Source organism: Poecile atricapillus, chromosome 4 (genome assembly GCF_030490865.1).
Source record: "Poecile atricapillus isolate bPoeAtr1 chromosome 4, bPoeAtr1.hap1, whole genome shotgun sequence".
NCBI lineage: Eukaryota > Metazoa > Chordata > Aves > Passeriformes > Paridae > Poecile > Poecile atricapillus.
Genome location: NC_081252.1, coordinates 28,663,040 through 28,683,482, shown reverse-complemented (window position 1 = coordinate 28,683,482; position 20,443 = coordinate 28,663,040). Strand labels below are relative to the sequence as shown.

General features: G+C 40.2%; 1 protein-coding gene across 1 annotated transcript in view; it reads right to left on the bottom strand.

Moving 5' to 3' along the window:
• Positions 1-63: 63 nt before the first annotated feature.
• ARHGEF38 (Rho guanine nucleotide exchange factor 38) overlaps positions 64-20,443 on the bottom strand; it is a 42,878-nt gene continuing 22,498 nt past the window's right edge. The window contains exons 6-14 of the mRNA XM_058838263.1: positions 17,466-17,665; positions 16,833-16,966; positions 14,992-15,096; positions 13,685-13,807; positions 10,847-11,167; positions 8,930-9,070; positions 7,552-7,750; positions 7,111-7,370; positions 64-6,393 (exon numbers count right to left, since the gene is read on the bottom strand). Of these exons, the coding sequence (XP_058694246.1) occupies positions 6,208-6,393; positions 7,111-7,370; positions 7,552-7,750; positions 8,930-9,070; positions 10,847-11,167; positions 13,685-13,807; positions 14,992-15,096; positions 16,833-16,966; positions 17,466-17,665 (1,669 nt within the window). The 3' untranslated portion in view covers positions 64-6,207. The remainder of the gene's footprint in view (positions 6,394-7,110; positions 7,371-7,551; positions 7,751-8,929; positions 9,071-10,846; positions 11,168-13,684; positions 13,808-14,991; positions 15,097-16,832; positions 16,967-17,465; positions 17,666-20,443) is intronic.

The following is a 20,443-nucleotide window of genomic DNA, read 5'->3' as shown; positions in this document are numbered from 1 at the left end:
TTTGATCCATATCCCAATATTTAAAATGCTTTAGATATTCAAAGCTGTCTATATTGGGCAGAGTTTATTACCTCAAATTATAAAGCTTGTTAGGGGAAAAAATACTTTCTTTTAATTTCAAAATTTCACTGTTCAACAACAGTGCATTTAAATTGAGATTTTTGGTTTGGCAGTTTGCTAAATTGGCCTATTTTGGTTTAATAGAGTGAGACACTTCAACTAAAAAGAACAGAAGAGTCAAAACTGTCTTCAAGTTTTCTTAAAATGTAGACAACCATCGTGTATTTGAGAAGCATCAGGTACTCCAGCTCTCCATTCTTACCCCTGAGCTGTTCTTCTCAATTTGTGCTCCCTCTCTTCACCCCAGAATTAGCTCAAGGTGGGCACTGGAAAATGACCTTGAGTCTTTCTCTCTGTGACCAGAATGTGGCAATTTCCCTCAATTCCTTCTGTGATGAGAGAAGCATCTCTAAACATGAAAACATCTTGGACTTTATTGGGTTGGCATGGCCAGTATTATTTTCTCTTATCATACTCTGATTTGATGGGTAATAAGTCACATTAATCTTCCCAAAGCTGAGTCTTGCCCATGATGGTAATTGGTGTGATTTCTCACTCCACTTATCTTGACCTTTGGCTCTTCCATCTTTTATTTTCTGTACCACCTACCCAGCTGAGGAGGGGAGTGCATGACAGAGCAGCTGGGGTGGGCACCTGACATCTGTCCATGGTCAACCCGCCACACAGACTGGCATAGGTAGGTGAAAGCTGCTGTTTTTCTTTGCCATCCTGCATTTTAAGTGTGTGTAAAGCTTGATACATGGCAGCCATTTCCCATACCTCATTTCCTTTCTCCACAATTAAGATTTAGGCTAAAGTTCCTTAAACAGCCAAAGGAATTGTTTCATTTACTCAGGATTTCCTCAGCTGCCTGGAGAATTTGCATATTTTTTCAGCTATTATTTCCTGTGGAGGGAAAAAAAAGACAGGTTTTATCTTTGTAGTGCCTGCAGCTTCCAGGGCTGTGTAAAAATAACAGCATGAGGAGGAGGAATTCAGAACTTTTACTGCTTTTTGATCAGCCCATCCTTCTTCCTTTCCAGCACAGAGGGTTTTAATGGTAGCACAGTAGGAAAAGACAGTGACGCAGTTTCCATTAGCAAACAGAAGGCATAATTTCTTCCTAAGTGTTTTTCAGAAGACTGTTGCCTACACGAAGAAATAGTGTGAAGACAGACTCTCTAAATGGCCAAGTGCTCCTATGTGAAGTGTTCATTCCAGTAGTAAAACCTGCTCCCAGAGGAGTGTTCAAGGTGCTAGCTGCCTCTGTCTTACCTCTGAACATCCATAAAGCTTTGCTTGTGAGAGTGCAGGAGCTTACATCTCAACTGTGCCGATTACTTTAGGTACCACCAATGGGGTGAACATGGGCAGAAAAAGAATGATCCTTGTTTTTAAACTGTGGTAGCCGATGCCATTTAGAATACTCCTGAGACCTGATTCAAGTGTGCCCTGATGTGTCTTTGCATCTATAACTCTGGCATGGATTGACTGTAGAGTCCCTCCATTCAGAATGAAATAAGTGATGCTGTGTGCTTTTTGTGCGCGCCACACTTTTCCCTCTGATAAGGCCAAGTCTGGCTGCACTTGTTGATAGCACTGCATTAACAAAATCTGCAATACAGGTACAGTTTGCATCACCAAAAGACTTTCTTCCACTGCAACTTTCCCAGCTTCCTAAATGAAATACAAAGTCTTCTTCCATTGGTATAAAAATGTCAGTTAGGATTGTGACTCTTTGAAGTATTATATCAGAAAGGATTTATAGCACAGACCAGGACTTTTTAATTAAGTGTTTAGCTTGAGTATGTTAGATAGGCATTGCTGAAAAATAGAGAAGATTGAAGGGAACAGTTGCTTTCTGCTTTGATGTTATAGTTAGGATGGAATTAACAACTGTATTTTCAGGAAAGTCTGTTCTACAGGCTTGTTTGACTGAAGTCGTGTGTCAGGTTGAAGAATGTAGTGTAGGGCAGGAAGAAGGAATGCCCGTCTGAATTTTGAGAAACATGCCTCTTATTTAGTAAAATAACTGGAGAAGAGTCTTGTGATTTTTCTGTCCCCAGACCAAATTGCTCTGTGATTTACTATAAAAATAGGTACCTGACTTAAATGTTTTAGAAATTGGTGTAGTAGTATTTTACTTCCACTTAATGGCAGTTGATGTTTTTTTCATAGATGCCAAACTTCTGATACCCTCAGTAATGTGAAATGCTAGGTTACTCTGGTTCCATGTGTGCTCCTTCTGGCTGGGCTACGGGATGCTGGTGATATCTGCATCTAAAAAGTAAGGTCTAACACAAGGCTCTGTGATTTACAGACTCTTATCCTACTACAGCTTATAGTAGTCACAATCTCAGGAGCAGCTAGAAAAGAACAGAGCCGTGCTGGCATCTGGAACCTTGACATATTTTTAAACTTACTATTTTTGATAGTGCTTGAAAAGTTCTAATGTAGTGATCAATAAGCTGGGATGCATCCTAGAAATGCAACATTTTATCTGAGGCAACTATTTCCTCTGCTAACTTTGCAGGCAGATCTTGGATATCATATAAAGGCCTGTGCTTCTGGAAAACATCATGTTTGAAAAATAAATAAGAACAAACATCTTTACAAAAATAGATTTTTATTATTACAATAATTTAAAAGATTTATTTTTTTTTTAATTTTTTTTACTATTTCTCATCAAACAATATTGTAATAGGAATTATCAGTAACAGATCTATGGGAAGGAGGATTATCATGGCTGTGTTTCCTAGTACACGTTGTAGGTCCACTTCATCTATTTTCATTTTTAAAAGCTATCTTAAAATGACAGGAAAAGTATACTTTAGTGTTTGAAGGAGGTAATTACTCAGTGAAGCTTTCAAAGACGAAAAGCGAGGAGGAATAATTCTTCAATCTGTGTTTGCATGGAAAAGCTGAACCCCTGCTCAAAGATCACAAGCACCATCCAGCCAAAGGGAAGATGGTGAAGCATAGAGGTGCCAGAGGTCAGAACCTAGGAGGACTCTGCTGTGTACTGGCTTGGACATTTTCTGAGTTCCAGGTTATCAGTGGCAACACATAAAAATATTCCCTGAATGGAGAAGCACTTCAGTTTGAGTGGACCCAGACTTGGAAGTACTTGTACATATTTATTGTCACAACAGCTCAAGTATGATGCACATTTGAACAAATGCAAGATCAATCCAGCAAACTGCAGCCTGTCCCTGCTTCAATCAAAATAAATTAGTTTTGTCATTAATGAGAATAAGAAAGCTCTTGGAATACTGTAACCTTCCTTACATTAAAAAAAAAATCCAGTGGCAAAACCATTGCATATTCTTACAAATTTCTTGAGCCCTAACACACTTCAGTTTCTAGTATTTAAAGCACCGTCTTTACAAATATGTGACTAAGCAAGTCTAATATTAATTGTTGTAAATCTCCTTAATTTGGAAGGCTTTAGATTCAAGGATCATCTCTTAATTTTCTGCAATTGCTGTTTGCATTCATCTGTTTGAAACAAAAATAAAAGTTTGCAATATATTCCTAATACCAAATGATAAAGGCTAACAGTTTGAATTTCTGAAATGGAGTAAGCCAACCCACTGGGGTACCTAATTACGTACTTCTACTGGATCCCAAGTTATGAGAGTCATATATCCAAGTTAATAGAGTCATATAATTATCCCACAATATAAAAATTATTATGGGTCCTAATCCTACACTAGGATTTCATTTGGCCTACTAGGAGTTCCCAGGTCCCCCAGAAATTCAATGTAATTTAGGTGGGCAGCTCCAGTATATTCATCCTTCATTCCTTGTTATGTCAGGATCAGGATACCTAGCGAATATTTTGGAGAGCAGCATTTGAGTACGCTTTGAGACACCTTCACAGAGTCTGATTTTTAATGGGGAATGTACCTAACACTTAAAATCAGAGCCCTCCCTGTGACTCAAGCTGAGTTCTCAGTGCTAAGACTTAAGAAATCTTTTTTTTCCTGCCTCTTTCCCTTGATTAATTTCACTGTCTGAAATACAAAACTTCATCATTGTGCTTACATGACTGCATTAAGCCTATTAAGTACAATTCAGTCATTTCTAAAATTGTTTCAACTATTGCAAAGTATAATCTCCAAATAAAATATTCTAAACTATAAAACAGAGCTGAAAACCTTGTGTGTATCTTCCTCATAATCTCAAAATATAAAAGCCAAAAAAGGGTACCCATAAAAGGGTAAGGGTGAGTCTTTCAGTCTGTTCTCCCAAGCTGATACTCCCCTCTGCACTTTATTTTCTTCATTTAACTAAATGTGAAGCTTTCTGTAAAAGCTGCTAAATCCATTCATAAAATTATTGAGAACCCTTTTTGCTTGCTATGGGGACAGCAAGATTTAAGTGCCTGAGGTGATGTACAGTAAGACAAAATAATGCTCACTGGATAGCAGGAGTTCACAGAGATTCCCACACCAGAGTCTGGGTATCTATCTGAGAACTCTAAAAGTTTCTCTATCATATGATTTAATCCAGCACAAATTTCAGGTTTAATCTCTGTGATCCCTTGCATTCAGTCTCTGAGCAAGACATACAACTTTTTCTACCCTTTTATGAAAAGAATCTGAAAATTGAGGACATTAAAGAAAATGAAAACGGGTTCATTAACATAGCAGAAACTACTGTGTGTAGCAACTGCCCAAACTTTTCTCATCCTTTCTTTGCTGACAGGTTATTTTCTATTACATGTCACTAAGCATTTTGAATAATTTCATCTTCAAACCCCATTCTTCAAACTATGGGAAGTGGGCAAAAGCTTTAGAACAATTTCTGTATACTGCCTGCCTGCAGCCCTTGATTTTAACAGTGTTGTCATTTTAGTCATCAGTACAAGCAATTACGCAATACAGAAAACACCTGACAGGAGTTTACTGTCAATTACACTGTTTGCAGCAGGCGTAATCGCCTTTTTGTTTCCTTCCTGCAGTGCTTTGCACCAGGTCTTTACTAATCACTAGAGGACCTCAGCATTGCTGTAGTGAAGTACCTGGTGAGGAGCACTCAGATATCAATGAGAGTCACAAGGAGGTGTTTTCTGTTCGCTGTCACCATTCAGTCTATCTTAAGTGTCGGGCACCAGCCTGACCTAGGAATCACTGCAATGATTCAATGAACCTAAAGAAACTTATTCACTGGATACTATGAATGATCTCTGCATCTGACTTAAGGAATCAGAGAGGCACTAAATATTCATTGAAAGGCACCACTTGACATTTCTTCTTTTTTTTTCTTTTTTTTTTTTTTTTTAACCAGTAAATTTCCCAAGGCTAACAACACAGGTTTCATTTCACTGCACTAAAGCAGTTAGTGTGGAGACATATGTGGATTTCAAACCTGGGGCACTTCCATATTGCTACAAACTGTTTCTACCATATGAAGCAGTTGTGTAATTCATTTGAAAATTATAACTTCTTTATGTCACAGTACCTGTTTCTAGTGTCTCCTCTTTTCCTTCCTGCATTTCCATATTTATCTAAACATACCTTCTTCCCTGGGACCAGTCACTGGTACCACTACACGTGGTATGTTTTAAGTTGAAATGTTTCCTTAAAAATTAAGCCCTTTTTCTTTTCCCAATCCAATAATCTCCAATGAGAAAAAAGGTTCTTCACAAAAGAGGCTGTGGATAAAAACAGACAATCAAAAAAGCTCAAGTTTTAAGAGGTGTCTGTGTTCACTGAGATAACAGTTCAGGAACAACCCAGCCTACAGTATCCCTGATGACTGAATTTTTCCTTTTTCAAGGCTAATTCGCTTCATGTTGAATATTATTTGCTAAATATCATGGAAGAAAAATGTAATTTCATCTGTGATTTGTACTTGTAGGCTGAGTCTTGATGTGTGACGCTTTGACAAAAGAGAAAATTATGGGGTAATAGAAAAGCAGGCTCTTCAACATGTTAATCAGAATCAGTCTTCCTGTTAAATGTTTCCTCCCGCAGGTCTTGACAAGGTGATGGCTTTTGGGGAATGGAGGTTCTCAGTATCATCTGTGTGCTGGATACCGTGGCTTCTGTCAATCGCTTGTGAGCTTGCTTTGCTTGCAGCAAACCTAACAGATGATTATTCTGTCTGCTTCAGAGTCTGGTTCAACAGGCCCTTCCCCTCCTAAGCATATGTCATCTTCCCTAGATAATTAGATGGTACATATCCCTTCTGACCTTTTGCTTCAGCTAGCCACCATTCGTTATTGCCACTCAGGTCAGAAAAGCGAAGTATCCTCACCCTCTGGTACTCCTGAAGGCTGAGTTCTTCATCACTTCTAGCTTGAAATGCATAAACAGCATAGAAGACCTGAAAAAGGAAAGCCACATAAACAAAAATCAGAACTGAAAGGTGTAGCCACATGTTACTGTGCAGCTGTGAATCAGCAGGAGTTCTGTATACAGTAAACATGTTGTAACATGTACCAACCAGCCTTCAACTACATGGCCTGCAATTTATAGACAGGGACAAAATAAAAAGTAAAATGGAAGTGTCTGGGGAGTTCCACATGACATACAAACCAAGCTCCAAGACCTCATCACCTTACATGGACACTTGGTTTTCAGCTCACACCAAGTGTCCATGGATTGGATGAAGAATTTTTCAGCAAGGTTTCCTCATGGAGAATCACCTTTCCTAAAGCTCCTGTACTCCAATGTGGCACATGGGTCACTTCTGTGCCTTGCTGATCAGCATTCTTGTCACAGCTTTCTTGTCAACAGTAAGTTGAAAAATCCCCCAGACTGAGCTATTTTATAAGTTCCTGCTCCATATGATAACCTTGAGGCCTATGTGGGATGGCATAATGCAAGTGTGTCTTCTGTGACACAGGACTAAAATTCACAGTTAACTGATTGTCTTTCCTACCTCACAGCTATTTAAGAACTAATGAATTCCTATGTCACACTGACAGATTTGTCTCACTCTTTTCTGATGTGAAAGGAAACCATTTAAATTAGTAACAGTATAATTTTAGATTTTAAATAGGAACAACAAGAAGACAGGCACAGTGTGTATCATACTTACATGCTGATCATCCACACCCTGAAGAGCACCAGTCCCTGTGCCATTAATTGTGGGATTTTCACAGAAGTAAAAAGGTGAGCTGCTGTCACTCTTCTTGTATCCTGGACTTCTTGTGCTGCTGTCAGTAGGGGGCCGTGAAGAAACAAAGAGGCTGATGTCATCAAAATCATCATCACCAAAGCCATTTTCTGCAACATCCTTCTGCGCTTTGGCTGGATTGTAAGGCCTCAGGAAGGAGGAATACACGTACCCTGTGAGGACTAGAAACCAGAATAAAGAGACAGAAAATAAATAAACAGCAGAACACTGCTAAAATAATTTCAAAACCAGCCGTTTTATGCAGCTGCCAGTATGACAGAGGCAAACAGATGGGGCCAGAATGAAAAGAAATCAATATCCCAAAGGGAAGCTGTTATTGGGATATTTGTACAGAGAACTTACTTCCTGTGTCAACAAGCCATCTGCTTGTGCTTCCAAAGGGGTCCTTTTGCTCAACAACACCCACCAGCTCTCCTTCATGCAAGTCAATATCGAATTCCTGTGCAGCATTGCACTTGCGCTTAGCCTGGTACAGCAACTCGGTGCTGTATGTGGACAGCAGCTTGGACCTGTGGTCCTCTGTTTGGCGTGGGAACTCCGGCTGAAAACAAATAAATAAAATTCATCCTCAGTACTGCTGGGGCCATTTCCAGATAAAAATCTCTGTATGCAGCATGTGGCAACTGACCCAGCATTTTTACACACAGACCAAGGAGTTACTTACACGGGCACCAAATCTCCTCTGCGTATGCAGGAAGAACCTGTCCCACTGCTATATTAACAGGTGAGCAATAAAGGGAAGATTTTAAAGAAACATAGGAATTTCACTAATTAAAGACCTCTTAGTCTGTCCTCTGCTCTCAGAGAGGTGGTGTTCTGTATGTGAAATGTCTCCTGCTTAATTGCTTTTCCGTAGCCATGACCTTTGTGTTCCTATGTAATATCACAAAAAAAGCATAATCCAGAAATGGGCTGAGGTGTGCTAAGACCACATAACAAGTTACATGACAAGGCATTAGGCAAAAAAAAAAATTTAAAAAAAAAAAAAATCAGTGGTAGCCAAACTATCTATTTTTTGTGTTAAATTGCCTCTCTAAATGAGGGCAAGATGCCATTAACTGCTGGAAGCATATTCATTTCAGGGTTTGGTTAGAGGGCAGGGAGGGGGGTGCTGCACATCAATGGGATCTTAACATACCACAGAAGCAAGAGCTTCACTGTACCTTCACTGATGCTAAAAGGAATTCCACAACTGCCCCAGCTTCTCCTGTAAACCTGCACCCAAGTCCTTAATTCACTGTAAACTCCTACTCCTAAAACCTCCAGAAGCATCTGATAAGATTGGGAACACATATTTCCTAGTGGATTTTCTGAATCTTCTGCTGTGGGTGTGTATGTTTGTGCACATATGTGTAAACACCAGTATGCATAACCACAGCTGAGCACAAGAAAAAAAAATCTTCTGAATTAGAAGACTAAGATGCACTATAAGAGTATTTAACAGAAGAAGTTACCAAAGTTTACATATACCTTAGCCTTACCATGTGCTTAAAGGCCTAAGGGCAATCAGAGGTAATTTCAAGTGGATTTTCAAGATATTAACATGCAAAAAAGCGAAAAATCTTCAGAAGTTACTGTTCAATGAAAACTTCACTCCAACAACTTGATTCAGAATCACAGTGATGAGACAAAGCCCAATTTAGGTAGCATAAAAATGGATTTGTTTCAAAAGTGATCAAAAGAGGATGCTTCATACACAATTTGGATGTATGGTACTCACCGGAGAAGGAACAGGTTTCTTTCTTTCCAAGCTCAATTTTCTCTCAATAAAGGTTGCACTGCTGTTTTCTTTTACAAAATTCAGCTTGTGAACCTCCTCTATCAATTGATTCTGCACTTCACAGATGCTTGAGGAGGACAGCTGCAAACACAAATGTGGGTTAGATCTCATGTACAAAATGGTAGGGAGATTGGAGAGAGCAGATTTAATTTAATTGGCTGAATGCTAGGAGTCAGGAAATCTGACAAGTTATGCCTATTTTCTGCAGAGCCCATAAGCAGTGCACTCTCTACGCATGAGATGTAAAGAGAAGAAAGGTCTTTGCTTAAAGAAAGTTTCTAATAGATGCTATTACACTTAAAAGACATAGCAATTGAAATTAAATTATTAAAAATATTCTAAATGGTGATGAAAATGAAGAGCCTTGCATTTATGCTACTGAGCCACCTGCTTTCAGATGCAAATGGGTATCTCAGCAGCTATCAGAGTGGCCAATGTGCTGCAAGGCTTGGAGTAGTTTACCCCACAGCTGTGTGTTTGTGTAACTGAGAGCTGCCAACAGGTTAAAAATTGTTGGGTAACTGAGTCTCTGTCTGTGGCACTGAATAAGTGCTTTTCAGCTATGCCTAATACCAAATGCATTTGCTGATGTATACAGGAAAAAAAAAAGAAAAATAAGGTAATTTTTGTAGCCAGACCCTCACAGAAAACAATGCCCAATACAACAGCTTTCAAGACATGAAAACATCAAATTACAGGGATGAAATTTCTTCATACAGAAAAAGCCTTCATTTTCCCATTAAATACTACAGCTCTATGTTTTGATCCTGACCTTGTGTGCTTAATTTTTCAGCTGCTCTTTACTATGATGTGCTCTGTTCCAGCTTTGATGGAAAGGAATACTCGAGAATTGCCTTACTAGAGTGTGTTTTCCAAGCAGCCTTGCTTCAGTTCAGGTGAGTGGATTTGTATGTGTGGAAGGTATTGCTGCAGCCGTGTTTCCCAGGGGGTTCAAGTCCTCCAAGCAAGGCTATTCCTTACTGCCGAGAGATATCTGCAGGAGTCTCTGCATCATATTTGGGTTTTAAAGCAACTTGATCTTTGTAAAAATTATTTCATGAGATCTCCTAACTTGTTTCTCTTTTGCAGTCATCTGTGAATCTGCAGATCTAGCAGCAAAGGAGGTGTTTATGTACTTTCTTATAATTTCCTGTGTTTTCTGGGCTAGTAGGGGTACATGCTAAGAAATGCTAGCAGGTGTCTTCTTTTTGCCTTCCTGTAATATTCTTGCCATTACCATCACTGCAGCAGTGGGAACAGCTCCATTAGGATCATTCTCGATGAAAAGCCCAGGTCTGACAGAAGTTCAGAACTTAAGTTTCTCAAAACTCACTCCAGAGTGACCTTGCTGTGGCCTTCAGTACATAAAGGGGGCCTACAGGAAAGCTGCAGAGGGACATTTTACAAGGACTGGTAGTGACAGGACAAGGGGGAATGGCTTTAAACTGAAAGAGGGCAGATTTACATTACTTTACTGTGAGCCTGGTGAGGCTCTGAAATGGCTTCTGCAAGGAAGCTGTGAGTTCCTTATCCCTGGAAGCTTTAAAGGTTGGGTTGGATGGGGCTTTAAGCAACCTGGTCTAGTGGAAAGTATCCCTGTTAGTGGCAGGGGAATTGGAACTAGATGGCCTTTAAGGTCCCTTCCAACCAAACTGTTTTAGTTCTATGAACTTAGTCTTTACTGAGCTTGCAAGGGGAAAAAAAACCAAATCTGACTGTGCTCAGCAGTTCAAGCAAAATCACAAAATCAGTAAATCAGTATAGCTTTGTAGATGTGTCCTACATAACTTTAGCCAAAGCATACAGAAAGAAAAAAAAGACAAATTAAGCTACTACACCTGTTTCTAATGTACTTACGGGAACAGGCACCACAACAGCAGAGTTTGATTGAAGTGCTGCAAACATAATATTCCTGAGGAGGGTGATGAAGCAATGCAGACAGTTCAACACAATCTTGTTGGCTGTTCTGTTGAATACCTGAAGTTCTTCCACTAGCTGTGCATTTAGAGCCTCATAGTCTTTCTTTGCCAGGTCCAGCTCTTCTCCAGCTGACCTCTGAAGGTAGCTGTTGTAGTCCAACAACTTGTCATAGCGCTTCTGGATGAGCTTCTGAGGGCCTGGAAACAGGGCTTGCAGTGCTGAGAGAGGAGTCAAGACAAGCTTGTTCAGCTGAGCCATCTGGAAAATATAAACCAAACCTACTCATTGCCTTATTCATACAGTCCTTCAGATGTCAGAAGGGGTTGAGCCTGATGGCAGCCCATCAAGCAATCTGTTAATCACTCTTCAAAGCATTGCTGCCAGAGGCACTTTCAAGCAGGGTCCAGCATCCTTAGATTCTTAGAAGTTTTTCAGCTTACATTGTCTGCTAATGGCAGTGGTCCCTTGGAGCATGCAGCCTCAGGTACTGCCCCTGGGGAGCTGACACTGGGGGAAAACAGCAAGGATTGGTCAAGTGCTCAAATAAAACTGGGATTTCCTTAGCTGGAAGGCCCACACCAATATACAGTCTAAAGCTAATGAGGTCTTATTAAGTGGCAGCCTTGAATTCTCTCAAAACTGCTTTCCTTTTTTCTTTTTTTTCTTTTTTATTTTTTTTTTTTTTCTCTCCTGGAAACAGCTGTAACTCAATTCCTGTTTAAGCAAACACAAACAATCACTTGATTTGATTAAATTAGGTTATGCTTGTTGGTTTTATATCTAGTAATCAACAAAATTAGACACCTGGTAAAAAAAATCTTCCTCAGACTTTTCCATTAGTCTCTAATTGTCTCAAGGGATTAATATTGCATGAAATAAAATTAATTTTTTGTAAGTCATTTGTTCAAATACAGCACAGGCTTGTAGTGAGTGAAATTCATCATCATATTAAAAGCTCTTGGACATTCTGTGTGAATTAAGTTGTTGGGTTGGATGTGAGAATAAAAAAGCAGCTGCCTCTGCATTCTCAAAAACATACCACAGTTGAGGACAGATCCATTTTAGCCCCAGACTTGCTCTCCAAGGCCAAGATGATGTACACTGGCTAAATAGCTCCTATTTTATTTCCACCTGAAAAACTGGGCTGTGTTTAGTGAACCAATTTTTGATGCATTAAAGAAAACAATTCTTCCAAACTGCTGGACCTGACCTCTGAAAAAGAGGCTACTGGGAATTTCTGCCCTGAAAATTTTCCAAAAACTCTAATGAGAGAGGAAGGTATACATTAATGACAAATGCACAAAGGTAAAAAATACCAAACAATTAACCTGAGCCCATTGCTGAGATTTCCCTTGATAATAACCTTTCAGGAAAACATTTGAGGAACACTGTGGGTTGTTCAGTAAGAACATCTACTCATTATGTAATGTCAAACCAAGGGTGTTTTAAAAAACCCATGTGCAGACGAAGGGGAATCCTTGTCATCTTGTACATCCAAGTCACAGAAATAAACAGATATTAAGTATAAATTAGCAATTGTTAATAAAAATGTCCACAGTTAAAATAAATAAAATTAAGTTGTTAGGGTTTTGTTGTTTTTTGTTTTTTTTTTAATTACATAGACCTTCAGCGTAGCTAGATCATGAAACAATAGATGTTAAAATTTCTTTTCTAAAAAGAAGTTTTCTGTTTCATCTATTGTGGAATTACTTCTACTTTTCTTTTATGTTTCTGAATATGAGGGCAGCTTCCATATTGGACACACTCACCACAGCAATGATAGAGAGGTGTTATTTCACACTTTAAGCAATCATTCACTGTAAAGACATCGAAAATATCGTTCTGATTACTGAGATTAATTTTTCAGATACTTTTCACATGTGGGAATTTCAAAGGAAAGGAAATACATCACCTTACTTCCCTTTCATTATCCTGGAGGTTGTAGTCTGTCAAAGAGCCTTCTGTTTCCTGGCAGACTCTGTTTTCAGTGTTTTGGAAAGGACTGAATGGCTGTATTTGAGTCAGCACTAAACTAGGAAAGTATAAGAAACCTTCCACTTCTGAATTTTTCCAGCTTGAGCAGCTGTTTGAAGAAGCAGCCTGTCCCATTTTGAAGAGACATTTAAGTATCTTCTGAGAGCCAGGCATTAGTGTTCATTTTAATTCTGAAAACAGAAGACTAGTTGAAAGACTATTACTATTTTTTAAATTGTGTTATTAATTACTATGGGCTATATTTGGATTTTTCATGGTTTCTCTATATGAAGGATTTGACAGCACTATGTTAATATCTGGACTTGATGATCTGAGAGGCCTTTATCCAGTTAATAAATCTGAGATTTTACAGATCTGTGATGCCAGGAGCTAACAGTACACAAGCACGATATCAATCACAAAAGTCACTCAAACTGCAATTGCTGGTAACAAAAGTAGCAAGCCAACAATCTGCTGCTCTTTTCTGAAGGTCAGGTGAAACAAATACAGGATTGTTCAGGTGATGCAAATTTAACACATACAAATTCAAAGGTTTTAGTATAAGCTCAGGAATTGAGCTTGACAAGTTTTCTTTAGTTCTTCTAAGGAAAACACAATGCATTTATATTGTATTTTATCTTAGTTCTTACAGAAATTCAAACAAAACCCCCACTTATCTTTCCCAGGAGATTCCTAAACTGTTTTTTTTTTTTTCTCTTTTCTATCCTAGTCTTCCTCACATACAACTGTTTCCTCAGACATACAGATAGCTGTATAACACTGGACATTGCATTAACTTACAAAGTCTTCACACAAATTTGCAGTGTTGGTTTGGTTTTCTGAACAGTCATTGACTTTGTCATCTTTATCTTGCAGGATTTCCTGAAGCTCAGTTATATTCTGGGCAGCCAGATGTATAGAATCCTAAATGAAAAGATGGTAGGAAGATGAAACTATTACGATCCATTTTAATATGCTGCATTCATTCATGCAGCTACTGCAATAATACTGATGGAATCAGAAGTATTTTCCATCTCTGGCACCTGTGCAGCTGCTGTGCAGTTTCCAGTCATTGTGAGGTTGTTTACTGTGATAATATTTTCCTGTGCTTTATCTATTTTCAATGCAAACTACTTAAGAATCAAGTTGTTGATGTTCAACTGAAAGAACTATGCCCTAAACTAATGAATATCCCACTGGAAGTCAGCTACTCCTCAGTGAGAAGCCAGCTTACCATGCATCTTCAAAATTGTCTTCTGGGGGACTAAGTAGGACTACAGTGGTGTATTTCAGTTACTCAGAATTTAAATCTGAATGATGTGTGGATCTGTTTGCATAAGGAGCTGTCAGTGCCATTCCAGGCACCAACCCTGGTTGGCTGAGCTCCCTGGCCTTTCCTGTTTGCAGAACCAAACAAGGTGCGTTTGTGATAAGCCCCTGCCAGCTGGTTATTGATCTTGCCTGTCTCTCAAACAACCTCCTGCCTGGCTAGGGCACACTTACACTTTGACAGGCCTCATGCCATCTACAAAGATGGCAAGTAGTCTGTGGGAGGGGGCAGGCTGACGAGTCACGAGCCAGCCCTCATCTTTGGAGAGGAGGGCTGAAGCAGAGACGTTTTAGAGAACTCGAGCACTCTGTACATCTAATGCTAGCCCTCAACACAACCTAAACACGGGAAAAAGGAAGGAGTCCTTCCATCCAGAATATGTTGTTCAGGACATTTTAATTCATGTGGCTGCAGCTCAGTTCTTCAATCTTTAATGAGAAGCAGCTGGTGCTCCACTGCAGCAGATGGGGTGATGGCTTCAACAAAGATTGAAAGTCCTGACCGTGCCACCAGACAGCATCTTCTTCTCTGCACTGCACCTGTGGGTCTCCACAGAACCTGCTTCTGTCGGGGGAAAAATGTGAAAGAGTGGGCTTCAAAACTTCTTTGCCATGGGCTCAGCAATGCAGTGGCAGCACAGCTTATTTATTTAATATTCTGATGTAGACAGCCCTGCTTATAAATAATTTGGTGTTGCCCAGCCAGTGGCAGAAAAGTGTGTCAAACTGGTTGGGGACAGAGTTTGTGACCACAGACTGCAAAAAAGGCCCATACCCACCTGGAGATGTTGCGAACACAGCGAAATGTTCTTCACACACAATTTCACAGTCTTCTCTAGACTTTGAAACAACTTTTCTTCCTTATTAAAAGTTCCATCTTTCACCTAAAATAGACATTTGCTCTGTTATTTTGGCAGCCCAAAAGAGCCTGGCTAATGAAAGAAACATCCAGAGCACTGCTAGAAAAATCCCTGAACTCCTCCCTTTGAAAATAGATCAACCCCTAATTCTCCCAGGCTCCATCTGTAATTCAAGAAAAGTCAAAACCACTGGGCAAGACGGCAGAGAATTTCATTTTTAATCCTTGTGGAAGCAGGGAGTTGCTTTACTTCAAGCCCACCGGTGTGTGCCGACAAAACGCTTCTTTTTCCTGTGTGCTTTAGCCCCGCCTGAGGAAAGGATGGAGGAAAAGAAAAAGGAAGAAAAAAAAAAAAAGTATTTCAGAAGAAAAGAAAAAGAAAAAAAAAATATTTCGGACGAAAAGGAAAAAGTAAAAAAATTTATTTCGGAGTCGTGGCCGCAGCCGCGGTGCCGGGGCGCTCTCCTGCAGGCCGGCTGTAGATGGAGCTCTTATCCCAGAGCCTTTCCTCTGGAAACGCCGGCAGCCGGGAATGGCCTCGGGAAACTTCTTGATGCCAGCCGGGAACACCCTGAAAACGAGGTCATTTCTGCCCGTCTTTTCCTGCAGGGCCTTCAGAAATCTCAAGTCACGACTTAGTGGTTTTGCCGTGAGGATCTCAGGGCGTTTCAAGACGTGAGTTGGGAACTTTCTCAGTCTAATTAGGCAGGAGAGACGGCTGAATCTCTAACAGATGCACTCTGATGCTAAAATGATCCTCAAATGTCTTAAGCTTAATTAGAAACAAAACAAAAAAGAAACACCGCAAACCAGAAGTTTATAAATAAAAAAAAAAAAAAAGAAAAAGAAAAAGAAAAATCACATATCCTCTTAATCAAATTTAGTTCTCTTTTTCTCTGACTTTATAGCCTTTCTGTTGTCTGTCACATTCTGAATACAAAAATTTCTACTGTATAAATAAATGAACAGAAAAAAAAATTATATGTGGGTGGTTTGGATCAGAGAAAGAGGGGAAACACTGATAAAAAACAAACCAGGAAAAAATGGCATGTATCTTGTAAAGTCACATCTAGAAAGGCAAGTGACCTTGTATAATCAGCCATCTCATGCAGTGAGGTACACTGGATATCACTTTCAAGGTCATTTGTAATTGATTTTCTTTGAGATGTCGATTTAAGCTTTCCTGAAAATGTTTATTCTGCTAGGTTTTGAATTACAACTTTGAAATTATGAAGGAGCATTTTACTTTTGGCCACCCAACACCCATCAGACTCATCATAGAGTTCTTTGTCTTCATAGCTGATGGTTCCAGGTCTTTGCACAAGTAGAGGCAAACCCTGTGGTCTTTCCTAATTAGAGGTATTGCTCATCTTCCTTGGTGGATTCCAAACCTTTATGCTATAACATGACCAAGATGGACTGAACACATTCTCAGCCCCGACAATAATTGTTGCCAGGGTATCTGCAAAATGCTGACCTCAGGCTGAGTTTCACAAAACTACTGCTGACTTCCTCTCTGCTAAAGAAGTTTGAGAAACTCTTGTGTAAAAAAGGAAAAGGTGGAGAACACATTACATTATTTTCTATTTCAATCACAAAGCTCTTTCCTGTCTTCTGTGACAGTCAGAAAATGACTTTATAAATTAGGCAGGAAAAAAAGCAACACCACAAACTCCATTTCCATCACATTTTGAAAAATGCAAATGTGCAAAAGCAGAACTGAAGTTATCAGTGCAAATCTGCAGTTGGATGAGTAAGTACCTGAGGTTCTCCCCTTGTCAGTATTTTCAGATGGCTGGTGACCCTCTTGGATTTCTTGCTAATGGAGTGAATATTCAGTCGGGAAAACTTTTCTTTAAGGGTTTCATCATCATCATTCTTCCTATACTTCAGCACTGCAGACAGAGACTTTCATTACATTAGTAGTCTGTATTCGCAGGACTTTTCACAGGGACAGGCACACAAATATGAAACAATTTGAGAGCAGACACTTCGATGTCATTTGGAGTAATCTTGTGTGAAAATGCTCAAGAGGATGAAAACCCCATTATCAACACTAACTTTGGGAAGAATTAAGTTAGGACTTCAACCTGGCAAATCTAAAAACAAAATTTCTATTAATATATCTTAATTATTAGCAGTGTTTGCAACTGCATTACAGACACTATAACATTAATTCTTTCCCTTTTTTCATACTGGAGTTACCAGTCAGGTAAAATAGTTGGCTGAGGACAAGGGACATTAAGACATTGTTACCCTCTTGAAACTCAATGTATTACGCAACTTGGGTGGCACCAGCCAAAACTGATGTAGTGAAGTATCTGGAGCTGAAACATGTCTTGTAATGGCCAGCTCAAACCTACAAAGAAATAACTTTCTGGGCTCTTTTCTTACCTAAATCTTTCCTCCTTTTAAGTTCATTGATGTTCACATTAATGTTTTTCATAGTTAAAAGGGCCTCTTGTAGGGCCTCATGGTCAGGGTGAGAAGCAGGAGTTGAATTCAAGAGCTCATGGAGTAACAAAGGATATTTCATCAGCCGTTGCACTGGTTTGATCAATAGGGATCCCAGATCCATTAGATTTGGCTTTCCTCTGTAATTTACACCAAAATAATTGTCACAAAATGAGAAATTCCTTGAATTGCAATTACCACTCCAGTCAAAAAAGAAGATACATCTGTGAGGGAACAGGGGTGTTGTAAACGAAACCTTCCTGTCACCCCCTCAATGAGAAATACACCCCAGCTCCCTGAATTTTCTGTTTTCAGAACTTTGTAGACTATTGGTTAGACATTACCTCTGAAACTGTCCCCCTCAGTCTAAAGGTGCGTGTGGCATAACTCACACATCACAGAACCCAGGAAGGGACATGTAGGTGGAAGAACAAATAACAGGAAGTTTGAGAAATGCATGTGAGCAGGGCTGTTACATCCTGCTCTGGGCCCTCGGGCTTAAAATTGCAACATCTCCACGCTGTGAGTAACTGGGATGCCTGTTCGCAGTGCATCCCTTCTCACAACACCCCTGACTTGGCACAGTGACCCTTAGGCTTTATGGCCTTTCACCGGTGGCTTTTCTCTGCTGGCTACCAGTCAGTTATTTCTAATGATGCCTCAGCTTCCAAAGGGTACCAAATCTGTCCTGGGGAAATGCTGAACACACAGGATATTCACACAGGCTTGATCCAACCTGCTGGAAGACTCCTTTACGTAAAGGGAAAGCAGGTGACTGGCCAGGGTGGCAGAAGGATGAGAGAAGGACAGTCCCAGCTTCCAGCATGGGCACAGGGATGCTCTGTGGCTCTAGGCTCAATCCCTGCTGGCTGGGCAGGGGCAGCAGAGCAGCATCCCAGGCATTCAAGTGGCTCAGGCCATGAAGATCCCCCTGAGCTCTTGGGCCCCAGCCAGCTGAACTCACGCTCCAGCCCTGCTCCCGACAAAAGCCTTCACTTACACTCTCCAGGCTGGAATGGGAGAGGCTGTGCAGTTTGTGGGCTGTCACAACAGCCTCGAAGGGAACGGGAAAGGAGTGAACCACATGTGTGCTTTCATTACCTTCCATGTGGCTGGTAGAAACATGAGGTCTCCCCAGGACGGGTAACACCAGGTGGCCAAGACCAGGGCCAGCAACTGCTGACGTTCCAGCAGCAGAACAGACATGTTCACGACCTCCCCTCATGACAGCACACTCCTCAGCAAACCAGGCACAGCTCCAGCAACAGCTACCTGGCACCTCCCCACTGAAACTTAACATGAGCTGCTGATAAGAGTGTGGAAGGCAATAAAGCAGAGGAAGCTTTCCATTTGCATGCCCAAAAAGGCTCTTTTGGAGCAGGAAAGGTTTTACAACATTAACTATGCAAGAGTTAAGGGTAGACAAAGAAGGATTTCTGCATATGGAAAGATGAAATAACACAATGTAGAAGGAAAATACAAAAAATAGGGAACAGCCACATGGTTTTGCAGGCTGACATCTATTGTTTTGTGCAACAGAAAGCATAAAAGAAAAAAAACCCCTTCATTCCTACTTTTAGATGTGTAAAAAGTACAAGAGCCAATCCTTACTTGCTGACTAATTAACTAACAATTTGAATGCCTTTGAGAAGAGACATCTGCATATTTAAACCATCTCTCTCAAACAGGCATTATCTGCAAAAAAGTTCTGCATGAAAAAAAATTAACAGTAGATGCCTTTTAAGGCTTCTTCATGTCCTGAAACCTTCTCATCATTTCAATCCCCCTCATTTCCCCTGTATCTTACATTAAATAGAGAGTTGTTTTTCCTTCTTTCAGCTTCTGGCAGCAATAAAAAAAAAAAAAAAAACCAACTTAAATTGTTATTGTTTTCTCTGAAAAGCCCTATGAATGCAAATCTATAAAAGCTGTCTCATGAATGGAAAAATCTTCAAGTGTATTCTCTTTATATACTTGCACTTTGGACAGCTGCCCAAGTGATAAACAGCCCTCTGTTCGTATCTGCATGACACAGTCTTGCAATATGGTGTGAGAGATAGCAGGTTTGTTATAAGATAATGACTCCCTGGGGCACTAAATGCCACAAAGTTCGACTCATCTAATTCTCCCCAGCAAGATTAGCTGAGATAGCCACTCTCCCGGGATGGGTCCCGTTTGCAATACACTCTGTTAGGACCCACCGGTCGCTGGGCAGGACACGGCCTTGCCACACGGCTCAAGCAAGAGAGTAACGCTATGCGACATCTATTGTGCAGAAAATTAAGCTGATAATTAATTTTTGATGCTGCTTCAGCCTTCCCCCTATGCTATTTTGAATTTAGCAAGTATTCTAAGTCACATGTAACTGTACTAATCTCACAGCAAATTATTACCGTAGCTCTGCAGTAAATGCAGCTGGCAAACTGCAGTGAGCTTCACGGCGCAGCCTCCTGACAAAATAAAGTCACTGATACAGACACATTCCCACTTGTTTTAAAATCCCGTGGTGGTGAGCTACACAGAGGCAGGTGAGGCAGGATTTAGTTTCATTTGCTCCTGCTACAAGGCAGCTTGGTCCAGTGGCAAACAGGACAGCCAGTATGCTACAGCCAAGCTGAGGCTGGTGTGATACTCAGCTACCAGTTCTGAAATGGTGTGCAGGACTCAGAATCTCGGGCTTCATAGTCTACTGTGCATGGCTTTATTTTAGTAAAAGACCTGTAGGGAAAATAATTCATTCACTGTGCCATAAGTCTCTCAAGCAAACCCAGGGAATTCACTGAGGCTGCACAGTTGTTAAGCCAAGCAGAATTTAACCTATTGAGGGGCTAGCAAAGGGCAACACTGTCTGGTATTTATGTAATTGTTTTCTTGATCGTGCTTGAATGAAGAGCAGTCTGGGAGCAGCAACATCACAG